Consider the following 21,286-nt stretch of genomic DNA (forward strand, 5'->3'; position numbering starts at 1 on the left):
CGCGACATTACGATTACGATTACTCGTAATGAACATCGATCCTCGACCGATTCTTTTTTTTTCTTTTCTTCTCCCCTTCCCTGTCCGTGATCGAAACACGAACAGGAACAATGAATGATACTCGCCGACACTCGCGATGGAAATGGAACGGAGAGATTTTCGAAGACGTTTCGAACAAGGAACGAACAAATGCAACGAGGAAATTTATCGAAAAATTCTCTGCTCTTCTCGGCACACGAGACAAAAGGAAAAATTACGGACACGTTCTCGAAAGGGGAATGAGAGGGGGGGGAGAGAGAGAGAGGGAGAGAGGGAGAGAGATAGTATAGAGATTGGACGACGATCTCGGGAACGAAATCAATGAGCTAACAGGCTTGCGAGTTAGCAGTTAGTTAATTAAGTCGGCGTTATTGGATCATGGAAGCCAAGCACCCCTCCCCAGCAGTACCCCTTCGACGCAATCGTGACTACCGCCCTGTACGAGCGTCGTAGAGCTCGGCTCTTACTCCGGCACACGAGCATTGCGAGGGTGGACGCCGCAGGGCCTGCACAACCTGCCAGACGTTTTAATTAGAGGTGAGTTTCATCGCGAGCCACGATAAGAGCACCCCTCTGTTACTTGTCCCTTACGAGTAAGTGTTTTGCACCTTGCGTGAAAACCCTTCGTTTCGTCCGCCGCTAGACCATATACAGGCTAAGTCCCTCTCTAACCCGTCGTCGACTCTTGGGAAACCAATGACGGAAGAATCACCGACGAGTCGTCGAGACGATCATTCGTGCGTACAGCCTGTGTGAATATGGATGAATCGACACGATCGATCACGATCGATTCGACTCGACGATATAATATACGACCGCGGTTTTCCACCGATTATTCGAAATATAATTGTTTTTATATTCGCGTCTCGCGTCTTTTATGTGTGTGTATATTATATATATTCGGCTGATTTTTCACTTTCTTTTTTTCTCTCTCTCTTTCTCTCTCTCTCTCTCTCTCTCTCTCTCTCTCTCTCTCTCTCTCTCTCTCTCTCTCTCTCTCTCTCTCTCTCTCTCTCTCTCTCTCTCTCTCTCTCTCTCTCTCTCTCTCTCTCTCTCTCTCTCTCTCTCTCTCTCTCTCTCTCTCTCTCTCTCTCTCTCTCTCTCTCTCTCTCTCTCTCCAAAGATTCCCTTCTGTCGCCTCCTTAGCTTCCGACCTTGGAAAATTCTTACGCGTTCGAGAATATTCGATCGAATAATTTTAACCGGTCGATGATTCTTTCTTTTTTTCTTTCTTTCTTTCTTTCTTTCCGTACCACCGCGTTTAATCGAAGAATCGACTTAATCCCAATTTGGAAAACGATCGAGCGAACGAACAAGTGAAGAATTTCACGATATTTATCCCGAGAGAAGGCGCATTAGCGCGAACGAATCCCCCCGGGATGCCACAAGATCGCGAGGCTCGCTCCCGAGACACCATTATCGTTTTCGGATCGCGAATAATGCCGCAATTAACAAGTTTCGCTCGACGGAATAAAGAGGGAGGCAACGAAGAAGAAGAAGAAGAAGAAGAAGAAGAGGAGTCACCGAGATGTGAAGAAAGGAGGAAAGAATCGAAGGAGTACGTACGCGAGGAAGATGCAAGAGCAGGAGGAGGAGGAGGAGGAGGAGGAGAGAGAGAAAAAAAGAGGTGGAAAAAGGGAAGGTGTATATGCGAGGTGCTTTACGTTCCACGGTGCGTCTCTCAAGGTGGCGGAACATGTGTTTCTGAATGTTTTGCCAGGATGCCGGGAAAAAGGGGGAGAGAAATCCGTAAATACAGAGGGAGAATCGGAGGGCAGAGGAAGGAGGAAGCGCGCACAATCGGTTGGGGAAGAGCGTCCCTCGTCTCGTAGCGGTTCCATCACGGCGACACTTGCCGTGAAGGAAGGTAAATCCAGCCCAGGTGTCGTCTCGGATCGACCAACTTGTTCGCTCGAGCAAGAATGACAAAGACGGACACGCGATAGTTGGAATTACCGACGTATCGGTAATTTCAACGAGGAGTACGAGGAGAAGGAGTACGAATACATGAGAGAGAGAGAGAGAGAGAGAGAGAGAGATGAGAGGGAGGGAGGGAGGGAGGGGGGAGGAGCAGGAGGGAGAAAGAGACAAGACAAGAGGGATACACAGGTAAGGTGGTAAGACAAGAGCCGAGAGTGGAGGAAAGAGAGGAGGAGGGAGGGAATCGGCAAGAGCCGCGAGAGAGGAGAATATGTTGCGGAAAGTTAAATGTTGCATGAGGTTCGAGGAAGAAGAAGAAGAAAGGAGACGAGATTCCCGGTATCGATTAACCCCCTGACGGAAATAACGATCTTTGGTGGAGGATCGGTCGATCGCGAGAACAGCGACACCTCCGCCTCGGAATCTCAAAGAGGTAGACGCGTTATCTGCCGAAAGGATCGATCTTGGAGTGTCTGTAAAAGGTAGAGCGGAAGGAGGGAAGGAGAGAGAGATTGGAGGGCAAGAACGGGGGGGCCTCGTGCCCGACGAGGAAAACGCGGCGTGTCCGCCAACCACCGAGACACGAGATCCATCCACTGTGCACGATCGATCGACAAGCGATCTCTCTCTCTCGATATCGGACCGACACACCAGTTTTTCCACGAGGAACGAGGCGGCGCGGCACGGCGCGGCGTGAGATAGCGAACGATAGATAGGGAGGATCGATCGCCGAATCGAGAGGGATTCGTTGATTTGACTAGTTTTTCCAAGTTTTTAGGAAGGCGGAGACGCGTCGCGTTTAAAGACACGTCGAGAGTGTGTGGAGATGGGGGGCGAGGAACAGAAAAGCGAGAGAACGAGCCACTTGTCACCAGTTTACCGTACTTTCCGGCGAAAGGAGTGTCGAACCCTTTTCAACCGGTCCGAACCGGTCGGCTGCCGATCGTTTTCGGCTTCTGCGCATTCTCTTTTTCTTCCTCCTCCTTCACCTCCTCCTCCTCCTCCTCCTCCTCTTCTTCTTCTTCTTCGTCCACTGCCACTACCGGCGTTGCTCCCTTCTTCCCAGGGATTCGCGGTGCTAACATTCCGCCGGTGTAGCAGGGGACCTTCCTCGATCGAACGACGAATATCACAACTTTCCCACACAGCACTCTCTTTTCGTTTCGGAGAGCGCGAGAGTAAACCCTTTTGGAGAACCCCTCGAACGTTTCTTTCGTTTCTCGCTTCGTCCATCCACAACTAGCGTTATCGTACTCGTTTGGGAGCAAAGGGGGGTGGAGGTGGACGCGCGCGACTCGAAACGATGGAGAGAGCGGTGGAGAGAGGTGGGCGATGATCGAAAAAGGCCGATTTTCGATTTGACCGAACGGTCACGTCCGTGGTTGAAACTTTCCCACAACGAGCGTTTCGTCCCCACCCTCGTTCCCTTTTAAAGAGCTCGGGAGGCCTGCACAGGTTCGCGATCGGCCACGGCCTCGGTCGAAGAGAAGAGAGAGGACGCGTATCGCGGGGACGAGGATGGAGATATAAAGAAACGATCCGGAGCCGAGTGGCACGGAAAGCTTTTTCTGAAATCACGGGACCCGTCCTTACCTCGCCACCTTTCTTCTCGTTCGTCTTCTCGCGACGCGCGGTCGGGCATCAATAATTTAACGCCCTGTCGTACCGATAAACCTGCACCGCTGGCTGCCTGCCTGCCTGCCTGCCTGCTCCACGTCCGCTGCAACCAGGAAAAGGAACGAGCATGAACACGAGGACAAGGAGAGAGAGAGAGTGGGAGGGAGGGAGAGAGGTTGAGAAAAGTGCGAGGAAGCCGAGGAATAACGTACGTACGTATCGTATCGCATACGAGGAGAAACGATCGGAACGATCTCGTGTGGACATCCGTGTGGACCTCAACCCGAGTTTCTTACGTCTGTTCGTTCACATATAGTCAGTGACGCGTCGTCTTCTCGCTCCGATCTCGCCTCCTCCTCCTCCCTCCCTCTCCTCCCTTTTTCTCTTCCTCTTTCTCTCCCTTGCCCTTTCTCCCTTTCCCTTTCCCTCTTCGATTACAAGCGGCAAGAAGCGGCAAGAAGCAGCATTACACGAGACACGCCGCGCCGACAAATCGACGGATTATGCCGGACGAGCGCCGACCCACCGGGAATAAATGAATTGGTTAACGACGCGAAACTCCTCTCGTTACTCGCCCTCCCATCCCACACCTCTCTCTCTCTCTCTCTCTCCTCTCTCTCTCTCTCTCTCTCTGTTTCCTCTCCTGCGATGCAATCCTCCTCTGTCCTCCCTCCCCCTCCCTCCTCCTCCTCCTCTTTTCCTTTTCCCTCCGCCTTTCCATTTCCACGATTCGAAGCGGGAAACAAACACGGGAGATTTTTACCACGGTTACCATCGTGATGGATGGATCTCTTTGCCGAATCTGTTGCACTCTTTGGCAAAGAGAGAAAGCTCTGCCTCTCGCCTCGAATCGTCTCGAAATCTCACTTCAACTTGAACGCGTTCAACTTCACCGTTTCGAGAGTGCAAAATGTCGCTAAACGGCGACTTATTACCTTGGCAACACCGCTAATGAATTCGACGAGGGGATTACGCAGCTACGACTAATGATCCAATAACGTAGATATTCCCGATGGCAGTTTCGTGTCAACGAAGCTTATCAACTGCCCCCGCAAGATAATGGGCGCATATGGGAGGTAAAGGGAATATAATAGATCGAGCAGGAATGGAGTAAAGAGGAAAAAAAAAGAAAAGAAAAGAAAGAAAGAAAGAAAGAAAAAAAAAAGTGAAACCGCATCGATCGATCGAGTCTTTGGCAAAGCAGCTAAGCGAGCCAACCACGGACTCGCGTAGCCCATTAAATACTCTTACGCAATCCGTAAAATCCGATAAATGGGATGTGTATTATCCATTGCCGTTCCCGCAGCCCTACAAGTACCGGACAAGGATGCGAATGGTGAAACAGTTAGACCGTTCGCGTTTCCACGAATTGATTCACAACCGTTTTTCACCGGGGTTTTTTCTCCTTGGAGATGGCTCTCCAAGATTTTCCCGCCTCGTGTCCTCGTGACGACGACGGACTACATCGATCGTGGCTCGTAATCTCGTATGCGAAAGAAACGAAAATTCATTCATTTCCTCGTCCGTACGACGACGAACGAAAATCAAACGGAGAAAACCCGCAAGTTCTACCAACCTACCACCAACACATCTGCTTACGTTGTACGTTGTGTCGTATGCGCGATTAACGAATCGGGTACAACTGTACCGACAACTGTTGTATCGTGTTGTATTCGTGTTGTAAAATATTCGAGAGAGCTCGAGAATGAAAGAAAGAAAGAAAAAAGTAATAGTAGTAGTAGTAGTAGTAGTAGTAAAAATGTAGCAGAAGAGAGAAAAAAAAAAGAAGAAGAAGAAGAAGAAGAAAAAGAAAAGTTACGCGATGATTTCCGACCCCGAATCGAACTGAAATGATACCTTTTCGAATTCCTGACGCAACTTTAGTTTTTCCTCCCTTTAGCGGTGGAAGGTTTTCAGGAAGCGAGCTACTAATTAGCGATTACCACTCGTTCACGCGGCACTCGAGAAAGAATATAATTAGCACTCACCTTTGTGCCGATGCGCCGTGAAACCCTCGACCGGCCGAACCTGGCCTCTCGTAAAAAATCTGTAGAGCGTTTCTCTCTTCGTTCGAAGAGTCATTCTCTCGTCGTTCGAACAGATGGAAAGGGGCACCACGGGTCGGCCCCGCTTTCCCGTGAGTGTGAAGAGGTACGCGACGGCGAACCACTTCCTCCACCGTTGCATCGACGAGCACTCCTAACTCGTGAAAACGAGAACAAAATTAATGAACTTTTTGTCGTGCTTCTGTTTCCATGCATCGGAGGATGCATGATGAACAGAGGGGAGGGGGGGAGGGGGCCCACACAGGTTTTTTTTTCGCTTCGCGCAACTCGATCGGGAATCGTTTAAATTTTATTTTTTTTCTTCTTCTTCCCCCCTTTCTTTTTTTTTCTCTCTTTTCTCTTTTATTTCCTTGCTTTCTTCCTTTTTTCGTTTTGTTCTCTCTCTCTCTCTCTCTCTCTCTCTCTCTCTCTCTCTCTCTCTCTGCTCTCTACAATAAAATCGTTCCCCTTTCTTCTTGTTCGCGTTTCGATCGCGTAATCGTTCGTTCGTTCCGCAATAAAAAAAAAAAAAAGGAAGAAGGAAAAAAAAAGACAGAGAGAAAGATCTCTTCTTTTCTCCCCTCACGCGTTTTCATCTCGTTTAATCGAGTATTTCGAGAACGAACAAGAGCGATTCTCTTTTTCGCCCGAACTTGTTTCAGAGTAGAGAAACGAGGCGAAAATGAGCGATTACGGCGGATACGGCGACAGAGGTACGAGAGAACAACGGAGACGAAGAGAAAACAGGGAAGAGGATTTTAACGATCGAGGAAGATCCGCCGTGCAACGATTGGACAGCATACAGGATCCTGGAAAACGTTACCTACTCAGAGATTGCATAGGTTCTGGTGTATGCAGTGACGTTTACGAGGCGATCGATCGACAAGCCGGTATACTCTTTTACTCTTGCTTAATTTCTTCATTCGATCTATTCTTTTCTAAACTCGACGCGTATCTTTTTTTCTTTTCTTTTTTTTTTTTTTTTTCATTCCATCCATCGTTCACGCTTTATCGTTCTTCTGATTCTCAGATAACAAAAGAGTCGCGGTGAAGGTGCAAAAGCTCACTCCCGAATCGGAATCCATGATCCTCGAGGAGTACAGAATTCTTCGAGATTACACGTCTCATCCGAATCTGCCGGATTTCTATGGTATATATCGCAGAAGATCCGGAAAGAAGACCGAATACGATCAAATATGGTTCGTGATGGAGGTAAGGAGGTAACGACGAATCGAACGAATCGAAACTTATCTCGACCCGTTAACCTTAGTCTCGAATCCCATCATCGGGATATCGGACGTTATTACACGTTCGTATTCGGCTCTAAGCATCTTTATCGCGTTCGAGCATCGATCTCGAGATAGCGTTGTGAAACTGTGAAACTGCCACTCCTTTAACATCGTAATTCTTCGGAGAAAAAGAAAGAGGGGTGGGGGAGAAAAAAAGGAAAAGAGAGAAAGAATAGAAGCGGAGACCGCGAACAGACACACGGCACGAGGGTGGGTGGGGGGAGATGGATGGGGGGAATAAAGAGAGAAAAAAACGGAAGACAACGGCGATGGAAGAGTTGGTGTACGTACTACCCATGCCAGGACCCGGAGGCAATTTCAAGCATTTGAGACGGTCGAATACACGGATAATTTACGACACGCGCGGCCATTAAACAATCATTAAACTCGTTCGTGTACGCAGGTGAGCCCTGGCACGTCGCGGCCCTAATTTACGGGTGGACCTCCTCGGTGCGCCCGAAATATTATTACTTATCTCGAGCAAACCGTCGATATTCGATTTAACGCATACTACGCGCGTTCACGTACGATCTTTCATGCCCCCTAAATACCAATACCGACAGCGACGTCCCGTTTTCTTTTCTTTTTCGCTCGAACCGTGATGCCGAATATCCGATATTGCTCGCCGTTATGTTCGAACGAATATTTCTCGGGATGAAATTCTCGGGACGATAGAGAATAGAGAATAATAGGATGGTGGAATACGTTAGGTGGATTGTGCACGCGTCTCGACAATCGAGAAAAGAGATGAGCAGAAGAATTCAGAACTGGACACGGACGAACGAATTTGCGAGTCGATCTCTGTTCCTCGAATTAAAATTCGAGAAGGCCAGTTCAGAATCGACGAACGGAAAAGAGTATAACGACATAATGCAGTTAAGATTTATCATCGATCACGGCTATGCATACACACACATATATATATATATATATTAATCTTAGTCTTATATCGTGGATGAAAATTTTGGTACCGAAAGAACAGCATCGTTTCGTTTGAAGCTCGTATCGTATACGACTAAATAATACTCGTCTCCATCTGGATTCGTCGGATGAGCAAGAAACCGCGGGCAGAGGCGGAATATACCGAAATAAAATTTATTATTAGATTAAGATGTAAACGGGTGTTTAGAAGCGTTTATAAGCATTTTCTCTGCTTCGATCCGTGCCAGGGTTACGTTAGAGGTTACATTAGAGAGAAGTCGAAACCGTTAATATCGAGCCTCGAGTATCGAGATCGCGAGCAATTACGTAAAATCACTCGGAAAATTAAACTTCGTCTCGAAAGTAGTCGATTTAAATTGCTTCCGCAATTTCGCGGATGAAGTAAGCTATTCGCTCAACGCGAAAGTACGACTCAAGTACGATGCGGCGACGCAAATCGAAGATTGCTTTCTTAAGCCGCGATTGCGATATAATTTTAAGAATAAACACAACGGAGTGATTTTGCGGTCGAATCGCGTCTCGATTCGATTGTAAAAATCGAATCGTGCTACCATCGTCGATATGTATTCGAATAGTTTCAGAATCAGAAGTTGTTGCTGCTACGCTTTTAAATTTAACATATTGTTTGTCTCTTTCTTTATTATCTCGTGTTATTGTATTCTCTATGTTTGTACAATTTTTTATCTAACAATCGTTTTCGTTTTTATTATTCAATTCGTAGCTTTGCGACGGTGGAACAGTGATGGATCTCGTGCACGGCCTTCTAGCCATGAACAAGAAAATGCGGGAAGAGCACATAGGCTTCATCCTGAGGGAAGTGATTCAGGTAAATTTTCAGGTAATGCGAGATTGAGCAGATTTAAAATGGAGCTCGATAAAAGGTTGGAAACTGCTGCAATTTCTTGATATTAACCGCGATTCTGCCGTTGCATTCGCCGTTTAAGTCCGCAATAAACGTTATTTATGCGAGGCTATAAAAGCGACGACACCGGGTAGCTGGTAATGGTCGAAGACAATTACAAATCAAATTGTATCCGATCCTTTTCGTTTCGAGCGTACCAAGTGTTATATGCATGCGAGGCATAGGCGTCGCAAATGAACAAAGAGAATTATTGTTATAATTCAGAAACTCAATCAAACAAATATTTTTCCAAGCATCGTGTTCGATCAATAACAAATTCTGAGGAAAAGAATTTACGGAAACAGCTTAACTTTTTACTTTTCTTAGAAAAAAGGAAAAAAAAAAAAAAAGAAAGAAAAACACGCGTCTTATACGAAAGACCAGCGAGGAAGAGGCGACTATTCTGCCTCTATTTCTAAGAGAGAACAATTAATCGAAACGACCTGGTAGATTCGTTGAAATCGTGAAATCGCGAGATAAGAAAAATAAAAAATGAAGGAAAAAGAAGAGGTAGGGATAATAAAAACGGACAAAGGGAAACGAGGATTGATTCGTTTCGTTTCGACACGATTCGAACGTGTTGCGTCGATCGATGAAAGGAGAGCTGGTCTCTCTAAATCCGCGCTTCTTCGCGTATTTACGTGCAAGAGCAGGAGAACGCGAAGGATCGCGAGAGACGCGCGTCAATGGGCCGCGTTCTATAAATTACAAATAAGACAGGCGAGATAGCTCGCTAATTAACCTGCTCGCAAATGAAAGGCTGCCCGCTCGTTCCCCCCTTCTCCCTCCCCTCCCCCCTCCCTCCTCTCTCTTCTCTCTCTCTCTCTCTCTCTTCGGATGCATCGAGCGGAGATCAAGATTTCCGTCCCATTCTTCTCTTCTCGGCTCGTGTGCACCAGGTATTCGTGTGTTACAGTCAAGGACAACGGAGCAGGGAGATCTCCGTCGGTAGAAACGTATGGGATCTTACCGCTCCGCGAGGAATGACGCGTGGAACGAGAGGAGTAATCGCGGAGGAGAGTCACCGCGACACACGGCGAGCTGTGGACGGAGCCGTGTGTAATTTTGAAAGGGATTCACAATGGGGATAATGTTCCGCAATTCCCTCCCTCCCCCCCCCCACGGAATATAATTTAGCTTGATAACGTAGGAGGCGTGATTTCGTGGCGGCTACCGCGGGGAGGAAAGGAGAGCGTAGTGGTCCGCGGAAACGGAATAAAGGCGAGGAAACGATTAGAAAAAAAAAAAAATTCTGGACAGTGAACGGAGAGTGAACGGGTGTCATTTACGCGTCAAACTGGTGCAACCTGATCGGCGCCGAGGGTAAAACGCGCGTTTCCGTTTCGAATCGGCGCGCTCGTTTCCTCTCCGCTCCGGTTATACGCGGTCGCGGCTCGCGGCTCGGTTTCTCTGCAAAAACATCGGGACCGCGTAAAATCGATGGGTTCTGCCAATTATCTCCGCCGTGAGAACTTCGTGAACCTGATACCTCGCGACCTCGACGAATTCGCTCGCTCGATCTGTAACCACTTCCTATATCTTGGATCGATATCGCAATCGAATCCGAAATCCGAACGTTCATTCCTTCCTTCATTGTTATTCGTCGAAAGGAACGAATAGATGATGGATGGATGGATGGATGGATGGATCGAAACTAGTGTTGAATGTGAATAAAACTATATATATATATATATATATATATATATATATAAATTGTATAACGATATAACGAAGAGAGAGAGAGAGAGAGAGAGAGAGAGAGAGAGAGGAAAGTCATTTTACGCTTTTGCGTAGCATCGATCGATCGATTTCGAACGATCCAATCTAGGAGAAGTAGTAGTAAGTAGTTGGATTTTCAAGTAGTTAAGCAAACGATGCTTGGAGAATAATTTTTTTCTTATACGCCATCCACGCACGCGAGATTTCCTGCGTTCCTCGTTCCTTCTTCCCCCTTTCTTTGTCTCTCTTTGCTCGTCTTACCATCCTTTCTCGTAAAGTGCACGCAACCCCCTTCTTCTTCTCCTCGGACGTCGCCTTCTTGTTCGCGTTGGTACGTGTTCCATGGGCCCAGTAGCGATTCGTCCACGGTCGCTCGTGCGGTAAATCAGGCCACGTTGACGTTTAATGCCGGCAAATTACACGCGAAATAAATGCTCGCGAAGAACGAGGTACCGGTGTCTACCCTCCCGACGAAATCGCGTTTCGCAAGAACGAAAGGAGAAATCGAACGAAAAGATATTCGATCGAGGGACGAAGATTCGATCTTTTTCCTCTAACTTTTGCGCTCGATCGTTCCTTCGGATCGTCTGACAGAATTATTATCCCCTTCCCAGGCGATGATTTATCTGAACGAGAACAACGTGATGCACCGTGACATCCGTGGCAGTAATATATTACTCACCAAAGAGGGAGAGATAAAGTTGGTCGATTTCGGCCTGTCGAGAACGTGCCAGGCTGAAATAGGAAAAAGGTACACTTGCGTGGGATCGCCGAGTTGGATGGCACCGGAGGTCGCCATAAGCAAAGGGAATAACTCGGAGGGATACGGAAACAGAGCGGATGTCTGGGCTATCGGAATCACGGCGATCGAGTTGGCCGATGGAAAGCCGCCGTTTCAAGATATGCACCCTACCAGGGCGCTGTTCCAAATAATACGAAATCCTCCCCCGACTTTGAACAGACCGTCCAATTGGTCCCAAAATTTCAACGATTTCATTTCCGAGTAAGTTTCTTGGTGATTCGATCGTGATTTTATTTTATTACTCGAGTATATTCAGATCGACGCGTGTCGATCTCGCTCTTCTTTCAGATGCCTCGAGAAGAATCCTGAAAATAGACCGTTCATGGGGGAAATAATCGAACATCCTTTCTTGGCGGAGTTACCCGATAACGATTTCCTGGTAAATTTGAGCGAAAAAGAAAAGGGCGAGATAAAATAACACAATATGTGACAATAAATAATATTTCCAGCTAACGAAAGAGATCAAGATATTGATGATGGACGCGTGTGAGAAAGGTAAACAGGAAAGAAAATTGGAAATATTAGTTCGAAAGGGTTTCCTGAAGGTAAAAAAAGGTTTTAAAGTGAACGTAAATAACGTGTTGCTCGTTGCTTTACTTACCTTAACTTTGTCACTCGCCGATTCAGACTCACCAGACCGATCCTCTGGAGCCTATGTTCATGGAAGATCTGGCCGCGCTCGAAACGCTCACGGAAGACGCGATCCTGGACGAATTGCACGAAAGATTGCGGCAAGGCTATTACCACAGTTTTATCGGCGATATACTTTTAATTTTGAATCCGAACGAGCAACAGGACATTTATGGATCCGATGTAAGGGTTATTTATATAGAATAAATTTTTTTTTTTTTTGATTAATACGTATTAACGACGAATTTTTAATAACTTTTGGCCGGTTTATTCTTTGACACGAAATTACCAGCTAATAAATTTAACTCTCTCTCTCTCTCTCTCTCTTTCGTTGATTGCAGTTTCACACAAAATATCAATTCAAATCGCGGTCGGATAACGCGCCTCATATATATTCCGTAGCGGATAGCGCTTATCAAGATGTGATGCACAACAACGAGGCTCAACATATTCTACTGGCAGGCGAGAGTAATTCGGGAAAGACGACTAATATGATGCATCTGATTCGACATCTGATGTATTTAGGGAAAGTAAGTGATCGTCGATTATCGATTAGCATTATCGATTAGCGTAAAGGAACGATATCAACGAGTATTGTTCTAAAAGTTTTCAAGTTTACTTTTTCCAGCAATTCGATTCTTTTAATTCGAGGGAGAAAAAAAAATTTTTCGATAGATTTAGTAGAACGTCGTGTGCGTTGAAATTTGATTAAAATATGCTCGTCGAAGCAGATCGCGATCTTCGCTATTTCGAGTGAAAAAGGAAATCAATATCACATTTTTGCTCGTTTGATTTCAGAGTTTACAAGATATTGGAGGGAGATTTATAAAAGCGATTAAAATGATTCAAGCTTTCAGCAATGCTGCCACACCTTTAAATCCTAATTCGACCAGATGCCTGCTTCAAGTGCAAACCACGTACGGAACGTCCGGGAAAGCCTCCGGCGGCATATTTTGGTTGTATCAGTTGGAAAAATGGCGAGTTTCTACGCGCGACAGGTTAAGATCGGCCTCTGTTATTCAATCGGAACTGCTGCGATAATTTAAATCGTATATTCGAGATTTTGCGATTTTATACGATAAAATGATCGTATAAATCGTAGGATTTAATTCGATCGAACACGATGGTAATCATGCTCTCGTATATCTTCTCGACAGAAATCAATCGAATTTTCACGTGTTGTACTACTTTTACGACGGTATGGACGCCGTAAATAAGTTGAAGCATTATCATCTACCACCGGGAAGACGGATGAGGTATCTGAGAATAAGCGAGAAGGGGACTGAAAGAAAGCGATCGTTCAAAGTTCGAAATGATCCACGCGGGAATGTGGCCAAGTTTGAGGAGCTTAAGGAAGATCTGAAGATCTTGGAGATGGAGGAGCATTGCGAAATGATCTGGAAAGTATTGGCAGCCATTTTGATTCTAGGAGAAATTCGTTTCATCGAAGACAATAATGGAGAGGCTGATATGGACAATAACGACGCGGCTAACAAAGGTAAAGAAATTTGATGTTCCGATTCTTCGTCTGTAAACTCTGTAATTATTATTAACTCTCAATCCTCTTATTCCAGTCGCCGAGCTGCTTAATTTAGATGAGAAGAAATTTAGTTGGGCGTTGCTTAATTATTGCATGATCGTGAATGGAAACGCGGTACGTAAGAGGCACACTTACGAAGAAGCGAAAGAGGCGAGGGATGTATTAGCTAATACGATATATCAACGATTGGTCGACTGGATGGTAAACACTATCAACGTGAAATTTACATTGACGCGTTCCCTATTGTAAGTTTCGCGTGTTGCAATTATTAACGAAATTAATGAACAAAATAATGGAATTACCTGAAACAAATGCGGTGTTTTAGCGGTGACAAATATGCGATTAACGTGATGGATCTCTTTGGATTCGAATGTTTTGCGGTGAATCGACTGGAACAGTTGGTGGTGAACACCATGAACGAACAGATGCAGTGTTATTACAATCAAAGGGTGTTCGCTTGGGAAATGGTAAGATCTTTTTTTTTTTTTTTTACGGTAAAATAAATTTTATCGTGAATGAGATTTCTTTTTTTTTTTTTTTTTTCCCCCTCCCCTTCTATCAAAAATGTTGATCCGTAGCAAGAGCAAGAAGAGGAGGCCATACCTATGCAACGTTTACACTTTTACGACAACAAAAATGCGATAGACAATCTAATGGGCAAAGACAGAGGTTTATTCAGCATAATCGATGAAGCGTCGAAAAACATGCTTGATTATACGCACGTGATAAGCAAAATACAAAATCGAGCAGGCAACGTTTACGTAAAAGTGGTGAGTTCCCATGAATTTACCGTCGCTCATTACACAGGGAAATTGGTCTACGACGCTAGCGAGATTGCCGAGAAGAATCGTGACTTTCTCCCTCCCGAAATGATCGAAACTTTGAGGCAATCGGCCATCGGAGCCGTGAAAGAAATGTTCACGAACAAACTGACCAAGTCTGGCAATTTGACCATAATCGATGAACATTCGAAAATTGAGGAAAAGAAGACGAACAAGGGCAAATGGGGCGCGCTTATGCAGGAATCGAAACTAAGGGTGAGATTCGCTTAATAATAATAATAATAATAATAATAATAATAATTTCAGTTTTTGCCATTTCATAAAAAAAAAAAAAAATGAAAGAAATGATAGATCGACGATCTTCTGAGGAAATGGAAAAAAAAAAAAAAAAGAAATTGAAATTGAAGAAAACTTGTGATTTGGCGATTGTTATTTTATGAACAGAGATTTAACACCACATCCCGAGGCCAATTCTCCCAGATACGGAAAATGAGAACGTGCGCGGCTACCTTTAAATCCACCAGCCTTGAAATCCTTAAGAATCTCTCGATAGGAGGCGGAAGTGGTGGTATGCATTTCATCAGATGCATAAGATCGGATCTCGAAGGGACGCCTCGTGGGTTTTATCGAGAGGTCGTTAGACAACAGATCAGAGCGTTGGCAGTTCTTGACACTGCCAAAGCCAGGCAATATGGTTATCCCCATAGAATAAGTTTTCCAGAATTTATTCGAAGGTAATTAATTTGTATCTACCCACGAAATATATAGATTTCGATTTTTTTACGAATTAAACTGAACTAAACTGAAAGAAAACCCTTTCACGATTAGATATCAATTCTTGGCGTTCGATTTCGACGAAACCGTAGAAATAAATAAAGACAATTGTCGATTGCTGTTGATCAGGTTAAAATTGGAAGGTTGGATAATTGGAAAAACTAAAGTATTTTTGAAATATTACAACGAGGAATATCTTTCGCGCTTGTACGAGACACAAGTGAAAAAAATAATAAAGGTTCAATGCATGATGAGATCCTTCTTGGCGCGCAAAAACATGGCGTCGAAGATCACGTCCAATATAAAAAAGGAACCTGGTAGGTAAATTGATAGGCAAGAGAAGCGCAATAATTAGATGCGAGCCGATTCATCGTTTTTCCACATCTTTTGTTTCTTCTTGTTGTTGTTGTTTTTTTTCTTTTTCTTCTTTTTGTTTTTTGAGAGGCTCGTACTTTTTTTTTTTTTTTTTTTTTTTTTTTTATGACAAGAAATTTAACGGGTATTGTTTCAGTGAAGAAAGCGTCTATAAAGGAAAAGAGTGCGGTGGAGCTAACGGAAGAAGAGGCAGCTGTAGTTGTTCAGAAAGGTAGGACAATATATAGATATGAATAAGATGTGTGTGAATGAGCGGGGGAGGGGGAGAGGGGGGGGGGAAGTTTTTTTTTTTACGAGCCTAATAGTTTTCATTGTCGTTCGTATAATTCACTTTTCATTGTTCATTCTCGATTCTTCAAATATTATATATGATTAATTGTAATATGTTGTATGAAAAATAGTGTACAGGGGACATTTAGTGAGGGCGGAGATGAAGCCTCGTTTAACGAAGGAGAAGATGAGTATGCAAATGATAGATATGATGAAGTTTTACAGCAGCAAATGGAGATCGAAGAGCATGTTTCAAGTTCTTCTACGGTACCGTGCAGCCCGGTATCAAGACCTCGTGCAATTTTCGCAACAAGTAAACGAGTCTCTATATTTTTCTATCTTTCTATTAAAAGAAGTTAATAAGTTTCATGTATATGTATATATATATATATGTGTATGTGTGTAGCTTTTTAACTTAAAATTTCATCGTTTAAAATTATTTTAAACAGGTGCATCTGTTCAATCAAGCGATAGTAGTATCTCTCGCGACGACGAATAATGGGATATCCATAGATAAAGTAAATACTAATGTTTCGCCATCCGCGTACTTAGGCCAAACGAGACCACCCGAAGTGCACAAGTTACCTTTCAACTTTTATTCCGAGTTACCATTTACTTATCCAAATAAAGGAATGAAAAACGTTGGGTGAGTCGATTTTATGTTATTCTCCTCCCAATTTTCCTTTCCTCCTGTTTTTTTAGAAAATTGTTCGGATAAAATTAGCGTCAATTGTCCTTTCATTAGATATCATTTATCATTGATCGTGTTCGTGTGTAGTTTTATATTGTATAGTTTTCTGTGTTTTGATCGCGTGCAAGAAATTCGACAAAAAAAAGAAAAAAAAGAAAAAAAAAACAATACAAACGACAAAAGTTTTTTGTCGCTAAGTAACAAAAGTTTTTGTTTCACCACGCGCTTTCGCGTTGTGCTTTCTTTTTATAAATGTGCTGTTTTGTCATTATTTTTCGTCTTTCATTGTGTGTGCCGTCTCTATCTCAACATAAGAGCCGCTTAAAAACTCTTTGAAGTTTTGTGGACTGAAGATCACGTTCTCGCAGATACGCGTCGTCATTGGCATCTGACGAAGAGCACGAAGCTTGGGACGCGCCATTACAAAGACATACAGTGCCTTGGGCCACCAGGAACAGTCGTACCAAAGGTGCCTATCACATTTTGTTTCGTCCAATCGAGGTGGATCGATAGATAACGTCGATAACTCGTCATCTTTATCCACTCGAGAACGGAATTTTTTTTTTTCTCACATCTTTTTCGTACATTTCAATTATCATTCTACTTTTTTTTTTTTTTTTTTTTTTTTTTTTTTATTATTCTTAACCTTGCGTTAAGTTCATCGACTGCGCACACAGAGTGCATATCGTTCTTCTTCTGTTTCCGTTCATAATTTCCTCTCTCGTTAAAATAAAACGATAATACTATCGTATCATTCTGTGTATGCAGTTTGCTCTGTCTAACTCTTTTCATCAATTCAATTTCTCTTTCAGTCGTAAGTTTATTGACACGTTCAATTAATTAAATTAAGAAACTTTAAAACTTTTCCGTCGTTTTTTACAACAACCGATCAATTGTCGCGTTTTACGATAATAATAATAATAATAATGATAATAATAATAATAATGATGATGATGATGATGATGGTGATGATGATAACAACAACAACAATAATAATAATAATGATGATGATGATAATGATAATAATAATAATAATAATAATAATAATGAATACAATGTGCAAAGATAAAATAAACGAAAAATAAGATACCGCGATTGCCTGAGCTTTTTTTCGGAGAGAATTTACTCTCCATCCAAAATTGCTCTGCATTTTTCAGACGTTGAAGTTCAAACGACGAACTCGCCACATCGTGTACATTCGAACACCGAGGGACAAGATCTGATCGACACTCCGTTTTCCAGAGATCCGAATGTTTCGATCCGATGTCCACCCGATGCGTTGTCCCAGGCCAGAATGGATGACTCAGGATATCAATACGCTTCAAGAAGCATTACTCCCGTACCACCCGCTAACGCTCATAATCCTCGCTCAGTAAATTTCAGTAACCATAGATTAAATTAATTAATTACTTTCTTAATTTTTCATTCTCTTTCTTATATATATATATATATACACATATATATCGTTATTATTTATATTCGTTACGCATATTTGCGTTACGTTCTATCTGTCTGACCATCTCTCTTTTTTCAGAATTACGATAATATCGGATCGATACGCTCTAGAAAACACGCACCGCCTCCACCTGTACCGTTCAATCAACCGCATCAGCCACCCCTCATACGTAGCAGTGACAATTATAGCTCGAATATTCGAAGTAAAAGCAACGTAGATACTGCTACCTATAATTGGGAATACGAAAATAAAACTAGCAAGAGTAGCGGCAATCCTAATCGGTTCGATCACGCTATCAGTAAAAAGTTAAACCTTCGATATTTAAGACAATTTATAATATGAAATTAAACCTTCGCCTCTTTTTTTTTTCTTCTTCATTTTTGTCGTTTTACATCTTTCTATTTCAGTATCAATCCGATTCAAGAATTGCAAATGATAGGTCGTAGAGATAACTATGACGGTAACGAGGACAGCGATGAACCGCCGTTCAACTTTCAGGTAAGTAATAAAAAAAAAAAAAAAAAAGAAAAAATCCATTACAAAAGTGTGGGAGATATTTAGGAAGATACGAGTGTATTAAGAGAAAAATTAACCTGCTCGATTCGTTGATTCGAACAGGCAATGTTGAGAAAAACGCCTTATCGAGCATCGTTGAAGCGTCCCTCCGTCTTCGAGAGTCATTCTCATTCACCGTCACCACTGCCAACCACGGGATATCGTGGAAATCGCGAGAGCGAGTCGAACGTCGTGTACAAAAGCGGAGGTAGTCGTAGAGATTCTCTCGAGTGGAGCCCCAACGAAATGGTCCGAATGTCTGAGAAATACGGGAAAGAGGGTGCCTGGGGTGAGGATCGATCGGGCGTCGGTGGACGGGGTAACGTGTCCTCGGAAAGCGTGACCGCGGAGATCGCACCGGGAATCGTTATCGAGGGTTACGTGGCCGAGTTGTAAAAAAAAAAAAAAAAATTCGAGTCCAAAAAGGACGAGAAAATGCTTGCTATGTATAATCGAAACAAAAAAAAAAAAAAAAAAAAAGAAAAAAAAAGAAAAAACCACCACCGAAGCAAAAACTGGACCGATCCTGGAATTGCTGATATCGCGAGAAAAAAAAAGAAAAAAAAAAGAAAAAAAAGGAAAAAAAAAAATTGAGAAGCCCGCAAGATACTTGTAGCTGTCCCGATGGTAACAAATGTACGAGGAGTACGTATGATTTGAAAAGATTGATAACCAATTGATACACCAATGTTGCTGACTCGGAAAGGAAATTTTTTTAATCCACAAATATGTACATACGTATATATTTTTTTAATGCTTTTCTTTGTTTCTCTTTTTACGTAGAGACAAGATGTTGTATCGTTTGTAACGTTTCGTCGTGTAAGCTTCTTTTATAAATTTTCATTCTCGCCTCGGGCGAGACGGTGACGTCGGAATTTTTGTCCAATGTACAATGATTTTCATCGAGCGATTCGTTCCTCAGCGTGCCTGTTTGTCTTCTTCAACAGTTAGCGATATTCCTTTGCCCAATTGTACAATTGTTGAACGGTTATTTTTATATTGGCCATATACAGCATACAGATATTCTTGTTAAAATCATATACACACAGATATTTGCATTGTTACACCACAAATAATTATAATAACAATAACAATAATACTAATAATGATAATGATAATGATAATAATTATGATAATGATAATAATGATGATGATAATGATAATGATAATGATAATAATAACAAGAAACTGCTTAATTAATATTAAGTCAGTGCACTTAAGAAGGATTAATCCACACAGAGGAATTAAACATTTAAAAAATACTTATTTCAAATTAAACATTTACACTCCTCGTTAAAAGGATAGCACAGATGCGCTATCTTTAATTTCTCAACGACTGATGAAATATCCATTTTCCATTTATGATGAATAATATCGAAACATTAGGAGTAAAATAAAAATATGCGATTCGACGGGAATAAGTCATAATATAGTAAGATTTTGTAAATATCAAAGAAAAATCATACCGAAATGATAGCACACTCTGTTAATACGTTTAGAAATTGCTTACTATTCCGTATTCATAAATCCATCAATAAATAAAGATTACAGTATAATATTATTCAAAATTTATAAAACTATATATAAGGACGCGGAAAAAATTAAACGAATCCGAAAAAAAAAAATCAGATTTTAGAATTAGAATTAAAATAAGTAATAAAATAATATACAATTTCTTAAAAAATGTTTTTTTTTTATTATGGCAAAAAGAAAAATATGCGAGATAATAAGAGATAATAATTTTGAGTGTAAGCTTTCAATTCGTTGTTGACAAGCAACAACAAAGCAAATAATGGAAAAATGCGTGTAATTAGTGGCATTAGTGTTTCGTCGAAATGTTCTATAATCATGTTCCAAAAATATTAAGAGACTAAAAGTAAAAAAAAAATCTTCGTTAACGACGAAGCGTAAAGTAGAACGTCTAGGTTTTACTTCAAAAAAAAAAAAAAAAAAAGCATTTGAAGAAAAAATGGAAAAGAATACTATTCCAAGATTTTAAAAAAAATTTGATAATTCGGGCTTTCGATGTTAGCTTTCATATCATTTTCATATCGTTTAGAAGAACGAAATAGAAGGAGGCAACGTAATCGGTTTGAGCCGATATCGATTATTACGACAAGACAAATATCAAATTCATTAATGGAAGAACGAATACAGTGTCCAATAGAAATCAGAACGCATTTCTAGATCTGATTATATTTTTCAACGAGATAATGTAGCTATATGCATCATATATGCATCAAGACAGCCTTTCGTACGCTTTCTTGATCTTTTAATTATTATTGAAAATTGCTTGTTCGCGATTTATACAAGAAAAGTATACGAATTGAAAAAAAAAAACGTTATTGTTTATGAATGGGATATTTTAAATCCCATTTGTAATTTATATACAAAATCTTTCTATGAATATCGATACCAGATCGTATAATAAAAATGATAGAACACAAGAAGGAATATATCATACATTATTGAATAATGTACATATTGTTATTATACATGTGCTATCATTTTGTACTTAAAATAAAACGATCTCTTTTGTTACACGCTAAGCTTTATGATATTTCCAACGAAATGCATATTCTGAACTCTCTCAATGTTTTGATATTATTCGTAAAATATTACACGCGTCATTGAGAGATTGAAAATAGCACGCCTAGCCTATCTCTTTGATGAGGAATGTATTTAAAAGTTTATATTTGAATTTCTTTTATTGTACTTCACGATGTTCATTTATTATTAAAAGAATCGAATTATTATAAAAAAGAAAAAAAAATGCACCTTGCACAATATCGATTCTATTTGCACAGCACGAAACTCCCGTCACTTTTACAAAGTATATAAATATTTATAAAAATATCGACTGATGCACTATATATATAAGTACATTTTAAGCAATAAAAAATTTGAAAAAGAGATTTTTTTTTTTTTTTAATTTTTGA

At 41.8% G+C, this 21,286-nt stretch overlaps 1 protein-coding gene across 10 annotated transcripts; it reads left to right on the forward strand.

Annotated features, from left to right (window-relative positions):
* Positions 1-478: 478 nt before the first annotated feature.
* ninaC (STKc_myosinIII_N_like and MYSc_Myo21 domain-containing protein ninaC) lies at positions 479-21,259 on the forward strand. 10 transcript variants are annotated; one of them, XR_015293365.1, is made up of 24 exons: positions 479-576; positions 6,284-6,511; positions 6,652-6,833; positions 8,574-8,678; positions 11,087-11,475; positions 11,563-11,653; positions 11,724-11,819; positions 11,902-12,087; positions 12,246-12,434; positions 12,703-12,902; positions 13,062-13,402; positions 13,479-13,689; positions 13,770-13,911; positions 14,023-14,481; positions 14,671-14,960; positions 15,055-15,317; positions 15,512-15,586; positions 15,777-15,958; positions 16,095-16,291; positions 16,705-16,805; positions 17,579-17,708; positions 17,871-18,097; positions 18,200-18,290; positions 18,411-21,259. XR_015293365.1 is itself a non-coding variant. In XM_086912276.1 (24 exons), the coding sequence occupies exons 2-24, from the start codon at positions 6,304-6,306 to the stop codon at positions 18,741-18,743; spliced, it is 4,773 nt and encodes a 1,590-aa protein (XP_086768402.1). In that variant the 5' UTR covers positions 479-576; positions 6,284-6,303; the 3' UTR covers positions 18,744-21,259. The 10 variants fall into 10 exon arrangements, 8 of the variants coding, with proteins under 8 accessions (XP_086768402.1, XP_086768403.1, XP_086768405.1 ...); XM_086912276.1 differs by having other exon boundaries at positions 17,494-17,708; XM_086912277.1 differs by having other exon boundaries at positions 17,494-17,708; positions 17,871-18,073.
* The last annotated feature ends 27 nt before the right edge of the window (positions 21,260-21,286 follow it).

Source organism: Apis florea, unplaced genomic scaffold (genome assembly GCF_048593485.1).
Source record: "Apis florea isolate Af1SG1 unplaced genomic scaffold, ASM4859348v1 contig_3370_pilon, whole genome shotgun sequence".
NCBI classification, from domain to species: domain Eukaryota; kingdom Metazoa; phylum Arthropoda; class Insecta; order Hymenoptera; family Apidae; genus Apis; species Apis florea.